Raw genomic sequence first — 19,585 nt, 5'->3', positions numbered from 1 at the left:
AGCATCTAGAAAATTCTAAGTCCTAAACAAAGGCCTGCTGATTTTAAATGTTCAGATGAAAGCAATTTCCACTACCAACCCCTTCCCCCCGCCGGAAATATTTGCAGACCTGGGCATTTTTTTAAAGTGATGGGGCAAACCTCTAGCACAGTGAGGGCAGAGATACGGATTGTAACTCAATTATTAGCTTACTTTTGAAGTGTTGGAATTCACAGCTTTGTGCAGAGGAATAAGTAGCCCGAATGTTAGAGACACTTCTCAGGGAGAGGTTTTTCTATTAAAATGGAGCTACTCCTTGCGATGGATAAGGGCAGTGCTGTCTGAACACGTCCTGCCGCACACAAGGGTGCAAATCAACACTCGGACAGGCTCAACATTTGTTTATCTTTGTTCATGGTCCCTGCTTCTTTTTGTAAAGTCTCGTAAATTTACTTTCCCTCAGGTGTTCTGACACTCTTCCTACTCAAATTAGTAACTTCTGCTGTGTTATTAATTTACTTAGAAAATGGAATAGTACTAAGACTCAGGCCTTTACTATAAACATTATTATGCTAATAAGAGTCAGTAAGCATTTGGGTTGTTAGAATCGGTCAGGTCCTCCTCTCCAGATTGTGGTGCCAGGAAACACCCCCACAGCGCACTTGGAGCAGCTGGTTCCAGACACACCCGATTCCGGGGACATCACTGCCCTCCACTCGGATGGAGGGGGAGTCCCAGCCCCATGCAGGGCCAAACACATGAGGCTGAAATCCTTCCCACCCAGTTCCCTTATGACTCAGTGAGGAAGGCTGGACAGGTGGGTGCTGAGGCAGGTGCTGAGAGCCGCCACCACCTTGCGCAGGTGAGGGGAGGCCTGGCGCCCACTTCTGCCTGGGTTCCCCACGTTCACATTCAGGCTGAGGGCCCTCTGGGCTGAGTGAGTGTCACTGGGCCGTCTGCTCATCTGGGGCCTGGGTTAAGGAGGTTCCTTCCCTTCTCCTGCCCTGCGGTGGGTCTCCTCACCAACTGGGCACTTTTGAAACATGAAGGCTTGGCCGCTGTGTTTCATTCAGCAGGAAGTGGTCAGAGTAGTTGAAATCCTTTTCTCTCCCAGTCTGTGCATTTAGGCTCCAACCCAGCCTCTGTCCCTGAAAGCTCAGCACGTAACCGTAGCTCTGAATGGAGCACCTTCTGCTGTTCAGGGGTCCAGCTGGGAACTGTAGGAGATGCAGATTATATCACAGGGGAGGAAACCCCCCCGAGTGGTGAAACCCCTGGGTGCAGCTCCTCTGACCTGCTTGCAGTTCTCTCATTCCCCTCCCTCCACCCCCATGCACAGGTTCACGTTTCAAAAGTGCCCAGTCAGAGGGTGCCGAGGACAGAAATGGGGTCTCCAGCGTTCCAGTTCTTGGTGCCCTGTGGATCTGAAACCTTCTGAATTCAGACACTTACACAACTATTGCTCCTGAGCAGAGTCCCCAGTAAATAGTTTCCTCTCATCTCAAAGTATCACCCACACAGTAGATGGAAATTGAAGAGGCCTGTTGCCTGGGGCACAGCCATAGAACTGACCAAGCACAGCAGACAAGACCTCAGCTGAAGCCCAGCTCCCTCCTGCTTTTTGCTTTCATTGTCTTTGCCTCACATGTCACGTTCCACAAAAGAAGAGCATTTGGTAAGCACAGACCAGACCACTGGAGCCCTGTGGGTGCACAGAGCTGACTGTATTGACCACACTTTGGTGTAACTGATGGAAATAGCGTGCCTCACCTTCAAAACTGAAGATGCTCGTTGCAGGTTGGTAAATATTTAAAATGTCATTTTTTAAAAAAGCACTTCTGCAAGTCAAGTTTCTAGACTTTGAATTGATGACTTAAAAACTTCAGAGAAAAACATAAATGGAGAAAATGCAATTTTACATGCTATAAACTACTTTAAAAAAATTAAGAGACTAACAGATTCTAAGACTTTTTGTCAAGGGATAATATATTTTTTTTAACACATATAAAGTTTCTTTATAAACTGTCTGCCTTTCCAAAGAAGAGTATGTATTCAGAGGGTGTACAATTTGAATGTAGATTATTTTAACATGAAAAGTGATTACATGAAGAAAACTACTGAAAGCCTCAGGAAAAGTGACATTTAAACAACATGAGCCATTTGGAGTGGATTCTAGCATTTGTGGCTTTTCCTACAGAGCAAAGCAAAATATATTTTTGTATTTGCCAGCATGCACCCAAGTAAAAGTGTTTGTGCCAAAGTCTCCATTCCAGAGCACCCCCAGTGGGGCAGTTTTCACTGATGTTGGTGATGGATCAAGTTTACCTTAGTCTTCACACACTGGAGAGCTATCAATTCCAGCCCATCACGACGTGGGTGATTAGGAGGTAGCACATCCCAACCGTGCAGGAGACGACCATCATTGGGAAGCCCAACCTGAAACACAAAGAAAAGTGAATTCTGGTGTCTGGTGTCTGGAGAGTACTGTGAGACCTAGATTATTTTATGATGTTATTGCAAACGAATGCAGCCTTAGGAGATTCCTGTTTCCACCAAGGTAATTACCTCTTATTTCTAGAAATCAAAAAGTTGGGCTCAGCCTAGATGATCTGAATGCATGCCTTCATTAGATGGCCCCCATTGTGTGCCATTTTATTTGAGACTTGCTTTTAGCTTGCACATTTTTTTTTAAGCTCATCTTTTTTCTTAACATGTCCAATTTTTATTTATTTACTTGGGAGAGGTAATTTATTTATTTTATTTATTTATATACAGATACATATTTTTAGTGGAAGTACTGGGGATTGAACCCAGGACGTCGTGCATGCTAAGCACTCACTCTACCACTTAAGCTATACCCTCCCCCCAAATTTGTAATTTAGAGCCTCGATTTGTTCATTAGAGGGTTGGTTTTGATGATAACACTTACTCACAACTGCCAATGTCATGTAACTGAGCCATGATTTAAATTTCTGATGTTCTGTGCCTGCATCATCTTTTTTTTTCCAGTGAAGTTGGATGTTTTATTTCTGTTACCTTTGTATTGCCAACACTGAGTATGGCACCTAGCATAGACCATATTAATTTTGTTGAATAATACACAGTTCCATAGATTTTTTCATACATATTATTATAATCAAAAATATTTTAAATAAATGAGTCAAACTATCTGTGTGATAATCTTGTGATCAGTGTTGAACTTAACTAATCAAATAGAACAACTTGGTTTTTAGAGAAATTCTTTTTTTTTCTTTTCTTCTAAGAATCTACATGAGTGATATCATATGGTATTTTTCTTTCTCTTTCTGACTTACTTCACTTAGAATGATCTCCAGGTCCATTCATGTTGCTGACTAAGTTTTATTTATTTATTTTTTGTTATTGACATATAGTCAGTTTACAATGCTGTGTCAGTTTCTGGTGTAAAGCCCAATGCTTCAGTCATACATGAATACACATATATTCGTTTTCATATTCTTTTTCACCGTCAGCTACTACAAGTATTGTCCTTGTAAGAGAGCTGATTTAACCCCAGAAATGTCACATTTCCATAGACCCCTGAAATTCCTCATGCTGAAAGCTAGGGGTAGCTTGAGAGATAGGATTGAAAAATAATCACTTGTCTAAAGAAGGGAAGAGGGGAGAACAGGATTTTCTTCCGTATTCTGTGAGGTGCAAGGTGTACGTGTAGGCATGCCCCAAAACAAAAGTAAGTCACTAGAAGATGAAAGTTTCCCTCATTATACGTGTCCCACAATGTACCTGTATTTCCACAAATTCCCATCCTGACTAAGAAATCCCAATAGGTCCTCACTTGGCGTTTGGAATCCATGTTTTGAAGCCATCGCTTAACGCTGCACTGTCACTGGGGGAGGTCCCTTGTAACGGTTACAATTTTTGTTCCAAAAGGCTTCAAAATTCAGTGGCAGGAGTCTAGTGTGTGCTAATAATAATAAAGATTATGACATTCTTCCTTTCCCTGTGGGGATGTGGGGAGTAGTCTCTCAGAAAATAATGTCTGCAATTTATCCTAATTATTGAATTCTGGAAAAATAAAATCCAGGGACAGTATTGGGTCAGTGCTCAGCGTCAAAGCCATCACAAAACCTTCCTTCCGCTGTGACAGATTGTACAGAGTGAGCCAGTGTCGGGTAAGATGCGGAGTACGTCAGCCCGGGCGCTGGGGCACCTGGCCGTATTTCAGAAGCAAGTCTGCCTTGCCAAGGGATGGATCCCATGAAGAGTAGACCTTGCTTTGAGGGAACCCTAGCCCAGAGGAAGTTCCTTGTGGGACGGCCCTGCCAGGCTCCTGTCAACTGATAAAATGCACAACCTAAAAGTTGAGAGCTATTTGGTGGACGTCCTGGGGACTCAAGCCCTGGACCCCGCCTCTCGGATAGTTCTAAGAGACTGTTCCACCCAGGCAAGGGAGAAGGCAGGGTACGTAGGAGTTTTTTCTAACAAAGACCAGGTAGTCAGAACATCAAAAGACAACCGCTAAAGAAAACCAGCCATCTCCAGTTAAGGAATTTAGCCCTTTTCTAAGTATGGGAAGGTGCAAAGGTCTGGGCTCACTGAAATCACTCCTTTGATGTGCACCTAGCTGTCTAGGGCCAGCGTCTTATACTTCCACATGCTGAGTTCCCTCCAGGGGCACAACCAGGGGTGTCTGCAGAGGCCAGGCTGCCTGCTTGTCTGCATCCTGAGTTCCCTCTGCTGTCAGGGGAGGGGTGGCAGTCATGTCTGATGACTTGACGGCCACAGCATCCTTTGTTTACTGCCACAGCTGTCAATATTTTTCATTGACACTCCCAAGTGAGAGCTGCTGGTGTCTCAGGGATGGCACCAACCCAGAGACGGGGCCTCGTCTAGGGACTGGTGCATTTAGACTCTCAGAAACACAACTGTTCACTGAGTGTCTAGACACCGTGAAGGTCCTCACACAGCGACCTCGTCAACTGCTCACACCACCTTCTGAGATTGGTGTCATCATACCCACTGCATAGATGAGGTATGGAGAAGGAAGCGGATTTGCTCAGGTCACTTGGCAACATTTGTTATGGTGCAAAAATCTAAATTCCATCCGTCTAGCTCTATAGACTGCATACTCTTAATCACTACTGAGCCTCTGCGGGTACAGGTAAACCGCACAATGCAGATACGCCCTCAGAAGTAACTTACTGAACGTCTGCTGTTCACTAAGGACCACGTAGATGTTATTTATCATTTTCTAAACACAATAAGGCAGACCATTTTACCTCTATTTTATAGAAGAAGAAACTGAAGCTTGGCTATATTAAGGAATTTGACAAAGTTTGCCACTGCTAAGAGGCAGAGATGATTTTCTGGCTTCAAAACCCACATGCATTTTCCCATGAGATAGGGACCACAGGATGCCGGTTCAGGCCTCTGCTCCTGTCCAGCTGCACGACCTTGGGAAAATATTAAACATCTGCCTGACCCAACTTCTTCATCTATAAAATGGTAAGTAGGTACAACAGTATCTACTTACTAAGGTTATTATGAGGATTGCATGAGTTTACTCCCTTAGACCTTGAGTTTAATCTCTCCAACCAGTGTGTGCTCATATAATGAGCCCTCAGCAGATGTCAGCCACAGGCCGCTGCTCCTCAAAGTGGGGCGCCTACCCGGAGTGCACGCTGACTGGATTAGAAAGTGCACAAAATCAAAGGATAAAGCACGGAGTGCCTGTAACTGAAAAGAACAAATCTGATCAGCTCCTTTGGCTTTAACCCTGTGCCCTGTTTACTAGGCTCCGACTTGCTCGCTGTGCACCTTTTGTAAAACAATGTTGCCTTTAGCCAGAAATAGACAGGACAGCCTGTTCCCAAGGCTCTGAGCTTTAAGGATATTAACACTTCCTCACTTACATAAAGCTGACAAGTTGCAGAATAGAAAATAACATTTGTCTTGTTAGAGATTTCACAGGGGCACCATGACCTGACCCACATGGACAGCTGCAAGAACAAAAGAATTCCTACACCAAGAAATCTGCAACAACCGAGCACACTCCCTCCCCTTTTTAGGAGCCTGAATTCTGACTTGAGTAAGATGGTTCTCCAAGACATTAGTCTGCTATCCTCTCAGTCTGCCGATTTTCCAAATAGTCACTATTCTTTGCCCCAACACCTCATCTTCTGATTTATTGGCCTGTTGTGCTGTGAGCAGAATGAGTTTGGACTCCGTAACATGCCTACACACACACACACACACACACACACAGGTTTCTTAGAGAAGAGAATATAGTTGCTTTACAAACAAACTATACGTCAGGCTTTTGGCTCTGAAGCAGTATGGAGCTGCACTTCCTCCTGTCCCTCTGATCACAGCTTACACGCCTGGGCATTACATATAAAACACATACAAGGAAGACTGCAGATGAAGAGAGGAAAGCGGTCCAGCTGGGGGCTTTGGGATTGTGAGGAATGACATAGCGATGAGTTCCCTTCTTGTTTCCTCATTTATCCCAGACTAAGAAGCTGGGAAGCGTTAACAGCTAGAAGACAAAAACCAAAACAAAACAAGAGAAGTCTGCTCTCTCTAGCCAAAGGACCAGAAAAGGAACAGCATAGCAAGACAGGAAACTTTTACACAAAACTGCCTTATTGCAGTCAAGTACCACCGGGGAAACAACACTGCAGCCCACCTGCCCCAGCCCCCACCCCCTCGGGCGACGGCCCCAGGGAGAGCCTGGCACCTCCACAGGAAGGCATAAAAAAGAAACAGAGAAACTTTTAGAGGTAATCAACAGGAAAAAAATAAAATAGCAGATATAAGTTCTAATGTATGAATGGAAGAGAACGGGTCGGGGGAAGGAGAGAGAGAGAGGCTGAGAGATAGACAGAAGGGAGAAAAGGGGTTATGTCAACTGTAAGCTTTAGCACTTTAGATTCCAGCTGCTTTATCTGTTAGTTGGGTTACGACCTGCAAATAGAGAATAGTACAGAGATACTCAGCATGTGCCATAAAACCCCTGAAAGAGCCCTTAACCCATAAAGATACACACAGCTGGGGCTCCACGGATGGAAAATGTGCTTTTACAATCCAAAAAATTATTCATTGAGGTAAGCTGCCCCTTTTTAGAGAGGAGACAGCAAACGGAAGCCTCTGAACACAAAAAGAACCCTCTAATGTGAGGGTCAGAGCTAGCGATGAAGCTGGGCACTGCCAGCAAACTGCTCAGTAACACTACCTGCCTGAGCATTTGATGGGTCAAGACAAGGATGCGGGCAGCTCTCTCCAGTGGCCCCCCTTCCTGGGCTGAGCCCCCGCTGCTTTTTTCTGTGGGGGTGCAGTTTAGCTTGATTGGTGTTTCAGTGCTTCACTCTCTGCCCGATGAAAAGTCTGCTAGAAGGAGGCTTATTTGGGGAGAAGACAGTCATGACTTCCTGTGGCTGCCAGCAGGACGTCAGACACACACATTATGCTCCACTTTGCCAGGAGCCTCTACATTTCCCAAAAGATTCATTTGTCTTACTCCCCAAGTCTCTCAGAAAAACAATACCTTCACCAAAGGCCTAGGAAAAGCGTGTTTGCACACCGTCCAGCTCACATTATGCGTTCATTCCCCTCGGGGATTATTTTCAATCCATCCTGGCTCTAAAAATCAAATTCTATCACCAAGGACCAAAACACTCGACTGTCAAAAGCACAAATCAAGATGCAAGATGTCACAAAGATGCCCTGACAAATCCTACGTTAGATGTATCCAGTTTTAGGTTAAAAACATGCCTGTGATTCTTATGGTTACCCAGGGAGGTGGGGAGGGGGTGGGAAGGGATAAACTGGGACTTTCAGATTTGCAGATACTAATTACCACATATAAAATAAATAAACACCACAGGGAACTACAGCCAATATTTGTAGTAACCTAGAATGAAAAAGAATATGAAAGGGAATATGTGGATGTGTATGTGTGACTGAAGCATGTGCTGTACACCGGAAACTGACACAACATTGTACACTGACTCTACTTCAATAAAAAAATAAAAACCGTGCCTGTGGCAACACACAGGAGCTTCCAGACTGCATGCATGGAGGCCAGACATGACGCTGAGAGCTGAGCCCCTCACGCGGAAAGAGACCTGGTTTCCCAAAAAGAATGTTTACTAATGAAGTCTCCTACTTCCGTTTTAGACTGAAACCATTCCTGCTACTTTTCCTTCCCAAAAGGCTTTGTAAGACACCGTTTCCAGTTCTTAATCAGAAAACCATTTCACTCTTTCCTTTCTACGAAGATAAAGCATGCTCTGAGCAGAACAACAGCTTCTGTTTCTGCAGGCCCTTGGAGGTGGCACACAGGCGCACACCAGCTCCCACAGCCTGCCGCCTTCCATGCTCTTCAGCCCCTTGCCTGTCCTCGGGCTGCTCGGGGCCCCAGGACAGTCGGCCCTGTCTCCTCGTCAGCCCCCCTGGAGACTTGAACGGCCGCATCTCCTGGGTCTCCCGGGGTGATGCCTAGCTAAACTTCACGGAAAAAGAAGCTTCCTACCTCACAGAAATAAAGCCCCATTGTCGTACTTCCCACAGAGAGACGGGGTCCAGGCGGGGGAGAAGATGGGTAACCACAGGGCGTGCTGAAGCAGAGAAGGCACATTCAAGTGGGGAGAAGGCCTCTGCCGCCTGCAGCCCGCTCCCCGTCACACTGCAGCTGGTGGCCGGCTGCCAGCCCCAGTGTCCTCGGGGCGAGGCCTGGGGACGATGTCAGGCAAACGGCAGAAATCACAGCAAGGAGCAGTGCGAGGTGAAGGGGCAAAGCTTGGGAAGGAAGAGGCATCTGAGGATACAATTCTAAAAATGTGCTTTTGTTCCATCGGAATAGACTCCAGTTTGGGTGGTTTCCTTTCCACGCATTCAACCTTATGAAAGGTATCCACCATCTTGAGCAAATAAAAGACAAAAAAATGAAGAAAGTCATGTCTTGGGCTTGTTCTTTCTCAGGAAAGGCGTTTTTGTTGCACACTCTGCAGCCCCCTCAGCCAGCTCGCTCTGCACCCCATCTCCTGACCAACACCCACGTTCTCGGCCACATGTAGGGCTGGACTCTCCTCTCTCCCCTCAACAGACCTGCAGTCAGCCAGCCTCTTGCTTCCTTAAACTCAACCCCATGTTGGCAAAGCCCCTTTACGTGCTGAGATTCCCCACTGAGAAAAAATGGAGAGTCACACAGTCCTGTAGATGCCGGAATGATACGGAGACCCTCCCTAAAAAGTTCTGTCCAGTACCTCTTCTAAAACTGCGTGGCACCTTCTCCCACATTGCCACATTTGGAGTTTGACCTTAATTATGCATTGGTGTTTATAACTATGCCTAGGAGATTGCAACTTCCCTCGCTGAGCAGTGACTGAAGGCCAAAGTTGGCCTGATGTATGATCACCACCCTCAGCCTCCAACATCAGACAATGCTGGCTCTGGGGGAGGGCACAGGTCAGTGGTGGAGCACGTGCCTAGCATGCACAAGGTCCCGGGTTCAATCCCCAGTGCCTCCATTAAATAGGTAAATAAATCTAATTACCTCCCTCCCCCCCCAAAGTGTATATATATTTAATAATAAAGAAAGAAAAGTAATAAAAGGAAAAAAGAAACACAAGGCCTATTTGAAAAGTTTATAGAGTGCACATGTGTCACCACTGGAGCTGAACCCCAAATGTCTGCAAGTCCTGGTGGACTCCTTCAGTCAGGCAAGTGTCCTGGTTATTTTTCCAAAGTTCCACTGGAGAAAATGTCAGATCAGGTGTACTGTTGCCCTAAACCCCTCTAATTTTTCATGATATTAATACTGGGCCTCCCCTGTCTACCTGTGAGACCAACCAGTGTTGCTAACGGCCCTAAGGTCCCTGTTGTCTGGAGCCCCGCTGTGGTCGCCAGCAGGTAGGGGGCCCGGGCACTGCATGCTTGGCTGAAAAGAGTAAAGAGTTTCCAGCAGTGCAGGAATTAGCAACCTGGTCCAAATGAGGGAGCCCTACAGCTGCCGGGCCCCAGTCTGCATCTCCCACTGCGGCCGCCCTCAGAGCACTGGTTCTGTTTCTCATTGAAAGGATCTTGCTTAAGTGATAAGACTGTTTCTTTTATATTCAGAAGAGGCAGATAAGAATCTAAACAGAAGACGTCAGTCAAGTGCTAAGTTTCAGATCCTACCCCTCAGCAGCAGGGTCCACAGGGTACCCAGAGTCCAGCTGAGGGCTGCAAGTGCAGTGGCCCCGTGGCTCAGTCTCCAGCCGAGCACCTCCTCCCCACACCCGTGTCTCCCAAAAGTGTCATTCAAATTAATGTCTTGGCAAAACTGCCAAGTATTGCTAGTCATTCATGGAGGGGCATGGCCAGTACGGTAAGTCCGCCAAAAGCCAGCATCCTACTATACGGAGGTATGGATGTTTCCTCCCCTGGGTATGTGTGGCTGGGGAGGGCTATGTGCGAACTCTGTATTCTCTGCTCAATTCTGCTGTGAACCTGAAACTGCTCTAAAAGAACAAAGTCTATTTAAAAAAAACCTAATTACTCTCTAATTATGAAAACATTTTCTCATCTTAGTGCTTAACAGCATGTATTGTTGGGTTTCTTTAATTAAGTAAACTTAGGGACATAAACAGAAATTTTCAATGAGTTTTCAAAGTACCTGAAAAATTCCATGAAAGAGAATCCATACCCATGCTGCTCTGCAATTCCGGCACAAACCACGTTGGCTGATGCTCCGATCAGTGTCCCGTTGCCTGGAATCAAAATTCAAAAAGTAGAGCAAAATCTCAGTGTATCTTGGTGGTAGGCTTCTGTTCTCTTTTGTTCTAAAATATCTGGCTCATTACGTGCTTTTGATTTGATGATTACTTTACAGGCACTGCCAAAGTGATTGCTATGCAAATATCTGCAGAAAACAAACAAACAAAAACCCACTGGCAACCAAAAAATTAATTCACCGCTTGCAAATATAGTAAATTTATTTACGGATAGGGCTGCTGCTGTCGTATGGGATAGGAAAGAGGAAATGGTAAGGAGAATTGGCAAATCACCGTGGGACGTGGTGGCATACATCTTTTAAAGGAAAACGCAAGTCGGGCCAACATCCACAGGAGAGAACGTGCGTCTTCAAAGCAATGGAATCTCAGACGAGAACCACCTTGCTTGGGACTCCGGACCTGGACACATACCAGGAAACCCTTAGTGTGGGTGGAACGATGGATGTAAACAAGGCTATAAAATGCCTTTCTGGGTGGGCCTTTGTGACAGCAGGCAGGATCTGCAGGGAGAGTGTGTACACGAGGGTGGCCTCACATTGAGGGATGGGGGCCAAGCCCAGCGCCCGACACAGTGACCAGCTCAGGGAAGGGTGAATTTACTTGGTCGAGCCATCCGCATCGCCTGTCCCCAGTGGCAGAGGTCCGTGCTCAGGGCTGGGTGCACAACTCCGGCTCAGCCCAGTTAGTTCAGTTCTGACAGTTGTACGTGAATCGCTGGGGACTGTGAACTGGGAGGCACAAGTCTGGAGCTGCTGACAACGGAGGGGCCCGAGGGAGTGGCCTTTCTGAGACTGGACACCAGAGCAGGCGGAGGAGGACCAAGGAAGCCGGTGAAATGCAGCTGCCCCCACATCGCCCTCCCACTGTCCTGAAACACGGCCAGGCTGCCAGCGCGAAGGCTCGCAAAGAGCCTCATCTCACCCCCTCCACCTTTACTCCATGTAAGGGTTAGACCGGTCTGTCAGTGAAAACCTTTGACATAGCCCATTTATACACTTGCCCTAAGGATGAAATATATTTGATGTGTCCAAAGTATAAGATTTTGGATCTTAACGCAATAAAAAACCTACAGGGTCTCTCCAGACCACCGAAGACCACCGAAGACCACCGAGCCCACGCCTTGGGCAGGACCTGCCTCCTCGAGGTCAGCCCCGATCTGCCTGTGGTCACTGTGCTCCTGGTGTCCCATTCTGTGACAACACCCCTGTTCCTCACTGAGTTCAAGTGCACGGCCCCACCCAGCGTTTTAGGAATGGTGCGATGGAGGTGGGAGGGCAGTGGGAGGGCAGAGGGAGCAACCCCATCACCAAGGGCAGAAGGACAGCTGCCCCATACCGGGGGAGGGGGGGGGCGTGACAGGCCAACACACGAGTACAGAGCCTGGCTGGGGGACAGACCAGGCTATAGATGATACTGGCTGCTCCAGGTGGTAGGATGATGGATGCGCACCTCCTACCCCACAGAGAGGCCGCACCTTGGTCCTCAGGAGCCATGCTGTGTCATTATGCTACCATGTACGGCCAAAAGGACTACACACAGGTCGTTCAGGCTACAGACCTTGAGGTGGGCACTGCCCTGACTTATCTGAGGGGACCCAATGGAATCACATGAACCCTTAAAAGTAGAGAACTGTCTCCAGTTCTGGAAGCAGAAGAGAAGCCTCAGAGGGAGAGCAGGAGGGATCCTGGGGGCCCCCTGGGGCTGCAGCAAAGGGCAGGTGGGAGAGACCCCGTGGAGGCAGGCTGGAGGGGTCCTGGGGTCATCCCGCCATGAGCAGGATTCCACACACTAGTGCTGGTTTGAGATGTACCAGAGAGGCCTCTAAGGAGCTCAGGGCGGCCTCAGCTGACAGCCAGCTGGGGGCTGCAAGGAGCTGGATTCTGCCAACACCTGAGTGAGCCTGGGAGCAGACATCCCCAGAGCTACCAGGAGGGGCGTAGCTTGCAGACATTTCGATCACGGCCTCGCGAGACCCTAAGCAGGACCCACCTGAACCACCCTTACCCGGAAGGCAAGAACTTGTAAGATAACAAATCCCCTAAGCTTGTCTATTCGTTATGGCCAGCACTGACTTGGATTTCCATCTCAGTTCGGAGACTGGCCTTTATCCCACCTGCTCCCCGACACCCAGATTTCCATTAGCTTCTTTCTAACTTCCCAACCCTCAGCAGGCTCTCCCTCCCACCCCAAGAAGCCACTCTCCACGGAAATCAGCTCACATCCCCCCGGGTTTCCCAGGGAGCCTGTTAGTGGGGAGACAGGATGTGACACCAGGTGGGAGACATGCAGTGGGCATGAGATCAGAGAGGCAGAGGGCAAGTGCTCAGGGGGCTGGCTCATCGGGGCTGTGGCCAGGCAGGGCAGCCCCAAGGAAGCCATGGGTGACAAAGTGACTTAGGAGTCTCCAAGGAGAATGAGATGAAGGAACGCACAGGCCTGGGTGAGGGGTGAGTTCTCCTGGAGAAGGAGTTGAAAAGGAAAAGACCAGATGTCTGCTAGTATCCCCTTGGGGCCAGAAGCATCTAAGGACCTGAAGGGCCTTTATCATCTCATCTTTGCCATGACTCTCGAGGCCCCCAGTGTCCCCACAAAGAAACTGAGGAACAGAGAGGTAACATGCTGAGTTGTCATGGTTGGGAAGTGGTGGGGCCAGGACGACAGCCAGACACTGTGACTCCAGAGGAAGATCAGAGAGGGCGGGACTCGGGCTTCATGATGCAAGCCTGAAGCCATCCTGTAGGCAGCTGTGCGGAGCGTCTGGGGGCCCCCAAGCAGGTGGCGATGCTGGCCCCAGCTAGGAGCTGACACACAGATGCCCCATCCCATCACCCTGCCAGCCAGCTGACCCTTGCTCTAGGCAAGAGTCTACACTCTTGCAGAACCATCCTGCCTGGGGGTTATTTCCCAGGGCCTGATGAGTCTGTTACTACAGGAAGGCCACGCTCCTCAGAGGACCCTGCCCCGCTGGCCTCCACCGCAGAACACACACTTCAGCAGTCGGGCCGGGCCTGCTCTGCCACCCCGATTTTTCTAACAGGTTTACAAGACTTAACATGGAGAGCTCTGCTTCTGGACAAGAGAGGCCTTCACACGTGATCCAGGGTCACGTTCCCATGTGAGCTCTAAAAAGGCAACCCCCTCCTTCCCTCCTATCAGGGATTAATGACTGGAAAAACACTCCTTTCGGCTACCAATCAAGATTCCGGAGTAGGAAGATGTGGAGCTCCCTTGCCCTTCAAAAACACATCAAAAATACATCTACACGTGGAACAATTCTTATAGAAAATCAGCTGAAAGCTGGCAGAAGATTTATTATACAAGCAAAGAGGTAAGGTCCCATGTACTCCAGTAGGACCAAAAACAAAACAAGGTACTGGGAGGGGACTTAGCACCCTGGGAGGGCGCTGTGAGAGAGGGAGGTCCACACGGGTGGCCCCTTGCCCTGGGAGCTCCGCGTGCCTTCTGAGAGAGGGCTGCCAGCACACACAGAGGGACTGGAGGGGCCTGAACTCTCCTTGCAAGGAGGTTGCTAACAATCAGGGCAGAGAGAGACCAGTGCTGACAAATCCCGCCTCACTGCACTTCCAAGCCAGAAACCGGCACTGGGGGCAGGGCTGCTAATAGGCAGGAGCCAGTCACTGAAACTCGGGCTTCGGTGGGTAGGTTCTGGGAGAGGACATGGTCTAGCTGCATGAGGACAGCACAGAGGGCCTAGAGTGTAGCCCAGAGCCCATCATTAGTGGATGCAGAGTTGGGCACAGGTCTGCCATAGGAGCCCCATTATCAGCACGCATAGGTCCCCAAAGGAGCACCGTCCTCAGTGTGGCTGCCAGCAGGGCAAGGCTCTGGTGGCGGCAGGCTTTGTGAGCTTGCCCATGGCAGAGGCGGGTGCAAGCATGGGCCTGGCACCAGCAGACATTGCTGCCACACACCCGAGATGATGGGTGGCGACCCAGAATCTCTCATCTCCAGTGGACAGCCCCCGGGGGACAGCCCCCGGGGGAGGAGGACACAGCCAGCCCTTTCCCAGTGGGCGTGCCCTAGCGCCGGCTGCCTCACAGCGCAGCCTGGGGCCGGATCTGGGGCAGAGGAGCTGGAGGAGCCCTGCCACAGGGGCGGCCTCGGTCCAGGGCGGCAGCACGACCACGTCAGTTCCTGCAGCCAAACACCCCGCTGCCCCCAGCGACAGTCTGGCACCAGGTCTGGGACATACACAATGGAGAAAGGGGTGAGACCCTGAGCTGCTTCTGGGCAGAACCGTGGATGTCGAAGAGGTGGCACGTAGGTTCACCGTGACCACGCAGGCCTCCTTGCTTCGGTGCTCACCTCCTTGAGGACAGAGCACACACTTTAGGGTAACAAGGCCTTATTGAACCCAACCCTCATAGCCACTACTCCAAACTGAGGAGCAGGCCCTGCCCCCCAACAGGGCGGTGACAGCCAGCGGCGGCCCAGTACAGCACAGGGCCTGGTCACCCCCACACCAATCACAAGCCCTATCAAGGGGATAAGAACCAGCAAACTCTGTGGAAAGATGAGGCAAGCATCCATACCAAAAACAGGCCTCGCACCAAAAATATTGGACTTCTAGGGTCTACAAAGGGATACACCCACATTTGCAAATACTGACAGGTATGTATAAAATAGATAAAACAAGTTTATACTGCATAGCGCAGGGAAATATATTCAAGATCTTGTAGTAGCTCACAGTGAAAGAGAATATGAAAATGAATATATGTATATTTATGTATGACTGAAGAATTGTGCTGCACACCAGAAATTGATACACTGTAAACTGACTATAACTCAGAAAAAAAAAAAAACCGCTTCAAGACCACAATAGAGAACTGTTTCACCTAAATTCATGGAGACAGAAAAAGTTAAGTTAAAATGAAAATGCAGATGATCTCCCAATTGGAAGAGGAAGAGAAATTACCCTGGAAAAATGAATAATGAAACAGAGATAATTGTCTACCAGATACTGAGTTCAAAATGTTGGTAATAAAGTGCTAACTGAATTAAGAAAGAGTATTGATTGAAATGTAGGTCACTGTTAACAAGGAAGTAGAAACTATAAAGACTAACTATTCAAAATTAAGTAACTCAGTTGCCAAGATAAAAGCCAAGCTACAGGCAATCAATAGCAGAGTAAATAATGCAGAAGAAATCAGTGATCTGGAAGAAAGAATAATGGAAGTCACTCCATCAGAACAGCAGACAGAAAGACAAATTAAAAATATGAAAGAAACGTAAGAGAGTTATGGGGTAATATAAAGTGTGCCAACTTACACATAATAAGGGCTCCGGAAGGAGAGGAAAGAGTAAGGGAATCGAAATGTATCTGAAGAAGTTATGGCTGAAAATGTCCAAACTTAATGAAGGAAACAGATATCCAGGTACAGGGAGTACAGAGAGCTTCACTGCTTGCTTTCATCAGCATGTTTTAATTTTCAACTTCAGTGTGTAATTTGTTGAGTAATTATAAACAGTATTGTATGTTTAATTGTAGTATCCATGTGTTCACTGCTAAAATTGATTTTTAAAATGTCTAGCATATATCCTGTGACCTTGCTGACCTCACAAATTAGTTATATGGTTTTCTGTGGGGTTTTTTTTTTTTATAGATTACTTGGGATCTACAAAGACAATCATGTCATCTGTTTGTTTGATACAAATAAATCCAAAGATCCAAATAAATGGAAAGACATACCATGTTCATGCATTGGAAGACTCCACACAGTAAAGATGTCAACTGTCCCCAAATGAATATTTAAGTTTAATGCAATTTCTACCAAAATCATAGTAAGATTTGTTTGGTATATATACAAGAGTATTTTAAAATATACAAATGGAGGATATATCAACATTCCTGGGAACAGTTTTATTTCTTCCTTTCTAATCTGTATACCTTTCGTTTCCTTTCCCCTCTGACTGCTCTAGAACTATGGTGAATAAGAGACATGAGAACAAACATCCTCGCCTTGTTCCCAATCTCACGGGACAAACATTCAGCCTTTCAGCAGTGAGGCTGATGTTGGCTGTAGGATTCTGCAGCTGCCCTTTATCAAGGTAATGGGATGTCGGACGTTTTACGCGAGGAACTGCAGAGACTGAAACAGGATATTGACACATACGCGCAGACACATGCACGTGCTGAAAAGGGCGTCCTCACTTGGGCCAGGCTCTCCGCGCAGGGCATGAGGCCAATCTGATCTGTTGCTGAGCTGGACCTGGCTTGGGTACCCTTAGAGTTGGATTCAATTTGCCATTAGCTGCAGATGGTCCGAGAACGGGATGAAGAGTTCTCTGAAACAGAGATACTGAGCACAGGAAGATTCTGGGTCTCTGGCTATCGAGCCAAGTCATCGATTTTCTAACAGGTTTACGACCTGTTGATTGTGGAGGAGTCTCTATGTTCTGAAGTTCTGTCCTGGCTGTCTGTCCCGCTGACTACATGGGGTCTGCAAAGGCCCAGCATGTCTCCGAAGCTTCATGGCTGCCTCCGCGTCCCCAGCTTCACTGCACACTCAGGACAGACACTGAGAGGTCTCACTCGGCCTCCCTGGCACCGTCAGCCAGAGAGGACAGCGCCCGTGTTCTCCTCTCCCTTATGAAGGGCTTATCACTCTCTGGAATTTACTTCCTTTGCATCTTCAGCATTCTGATGGCTTTTGAAAATTGTAATTTTGTAGCTCATGTTGTTTGTTCTCCGTTGTGCTGGGAGCAATGGTCTCCTGCAACTTTACATTTCCTCACAGATTCAGAAGTCACCTAAAGCAAACTTTGACCGATGGCAGAGGACAGTGTGGAACTGACAGGCAAACCTCTCTTTCCTCCTCCTCTTCCAAGGCATAATGTCCTATGGGAACCGCCTAGAAAATGTACCACATAACTAAAAACTGGCTTGGATTTCTTTTGAAGCTGTTCCTAGCTCAGTAATGCACCATGTGTTCGCTTTCTCTCCTTCACCGCCTGACCTCGCTTCCTCCCTCAGTCTTCCTGTCCTAGGCTTGCACATCCCAGTAAAGCTTCAGCTCACAAACTTGCCTCAACTTCTGCTTTCTAGGAAACCCAGGCTAAGGCAGGTTTTTCTGAAGACTTATTTGAATAGTTCTTAGCTCTTAGTAAAAAGAGCAGCCAAAAGATATTGAGATGCGACTAGGAAAGACTTACTTTCAAACTGTTTAGTGAATCACACCAATTTATAGAACAAATGACGTTTCTCAAGCGAAATGAAAACTTCACTTAAAGTGAAGTGAAACATGCTGTACACCAGAAATTGACACATTATAACTGACTATACTTCAGTTTAAAAAAGTTGATCTTCAAAATGCTAAACCCAGTGGGAATGGGTAGGTACAGTTTAATGGGTATAAAGGTTCAGTTAAGGATGACGAGTAAGTTCTGGAGATGGATAGTGGTGATGACGGCATAATATGAATGCACTTGAGGTCACTGTACTGTACATGAGTTTAAAATCGTAAACTCTACACTATGTATATTTTACCACAATTTTTTAAAATGTCAAACTCTGAGTTAATGAGAGAAGATCCTCCAACAGAATAAATGTATAGTTAATAACCAGCAGAACTGAGCATCTGCCATACCAGGAAAAGGTACCACTCAATGACCAGGGCTAGTGGGTTAAAAAGATCCCACAGATTAACACCTTCATTGCTTGTTACAGCTACACTCCTGCTTCCAAAAGGGGCTCAGGTAACAAATGTTTAATCCTAGTTTCGGTTATGTAAATGGTCCATGTTAACTTCTCTCCTTGATAATCCCCTCCACATTTATTCTCCGTGTTCTAGGGGAATCAGAACTAGCCCAGGAGGCTTCTTATCCTTTGCGACCCAGCTCAGAAATTACCTCTCTGGAGAGCCATTCCTGACTTTCCTCCAGTCTCACCAGTGTTCCCTGCGCATTCGGTGCACATGGCCATGAGAGCATCCATTTATGTTCTAATCTTAAGTGATTATCTCCTTACTCGGGAAGACAATGTCAGGGTACAGAAGATGCTCAGCAAGGTTTAATGAACAAAACTCCACACAGAGGACACACTTCCAGATGTCTTTGGATTCTGTTTCCACCACTGATGTTAATTAAATGTGGCTGTGAACACAATTATTGCTTTTCCTGGGGGTGGTCTTAGACGGGAGCCATTTTAACAAGTCCGCACTCAGAACTTGAGGCCTCAGCTGCTGAGTTAGGTGAATTAACTGTCTCCAGAAATCATAGCAACTTCACTGATTGACATTAATCTCTCCCTTTACAAAGATAAGCTACAAAGAAACTTACTGATTTAATAGTCAGAGATCAATCAAAGAACAAAGAAAGCTAGATTATCTAAGCACACCTGGATGTAAAAATAAAACCTTTAAAGGCAGCTCGCAGTGGGGAGGGAAGAAGCTCAGCAGTAGAGCACATGCTTAATTAACATGCATGAGATCCTGGGTTCAAGCACCAGTACCTCCATTAAAAAAGTTTTTTTAATGAAAAAAATTGGTATCTAGTGTGTTTATCTAAGATTCTTCACAACCCTCTTGTGTTCCCAAAGGTTATTAGGCCCCCTTAAGTGAGAAGGACTCTAACGCAGCTCCCTCCAAAGACAATCACATCCAAAGCCGTTGTGTTTATTCACCAGAAGTTAGTCTCTCCTGACAATTTCTCTGGCTAACTTTTCAATGTCTCCCAAAGACAATACACTCCCCTTGTCAAAAAAACCATTTTTTTTTTTTATCTTTCTTCTTACTCTAGGCTAGAGTCTCTATTTTTTAGCTCACCCATTCATCACTTCACACCACCTCCCCCAAAAGACACTCCTTAAAAAGGGAGTAAGAAAGTGCCCCAGA

The 19,585-nt window shown here is 47.1% G+C and overlaps 1 protein-coding gene across 1 annotated transcript in view; it reads right to left on the bottom strand.

Annotated features, from left to right (window-relative positions):
* Positions 1–1,947: 1,947 nt before the first annotated feature.
* Positions 1,948–19,585, bottom strand: part of OCA2 (OCA2 melanosomal transmembrane protein) — a 175,198-nt gene continuing 157,560 nt past the window's right edge. Inside the window, 2 exon segments of the mRNA XM_032479273.1 lie at positions 1,948–2,415; positions 10,616–10,709. Coding sequence (XP_032335164.1) covers positions 2,331–2,415; positions 10,616–10,709 — 179 coding nt within the window. The 3' untranslated portion in view covers positions 1,948–2,330.

The sequence above is a fragment of the Camelus ferus genome, chromosome 5 (assembly GCF_009834535.1).
Source record: "Camelus ferus isolate YT-003-E chromosome 5, BCGSAC_Cfer_1.0, whole genome shotgun sequence".
NCBI classification, from domain to species: Eukaryota; Metazoa; Chordata; class Mammalia; order Artiodactyla; family Camelidae; genus Camelus; species Camelus ferus.
The sequence above is the reverse complement of the archived record's forward strand: the minus strand, read 5'-3'. Positions and strand labels throughout refer to the sequence as shown.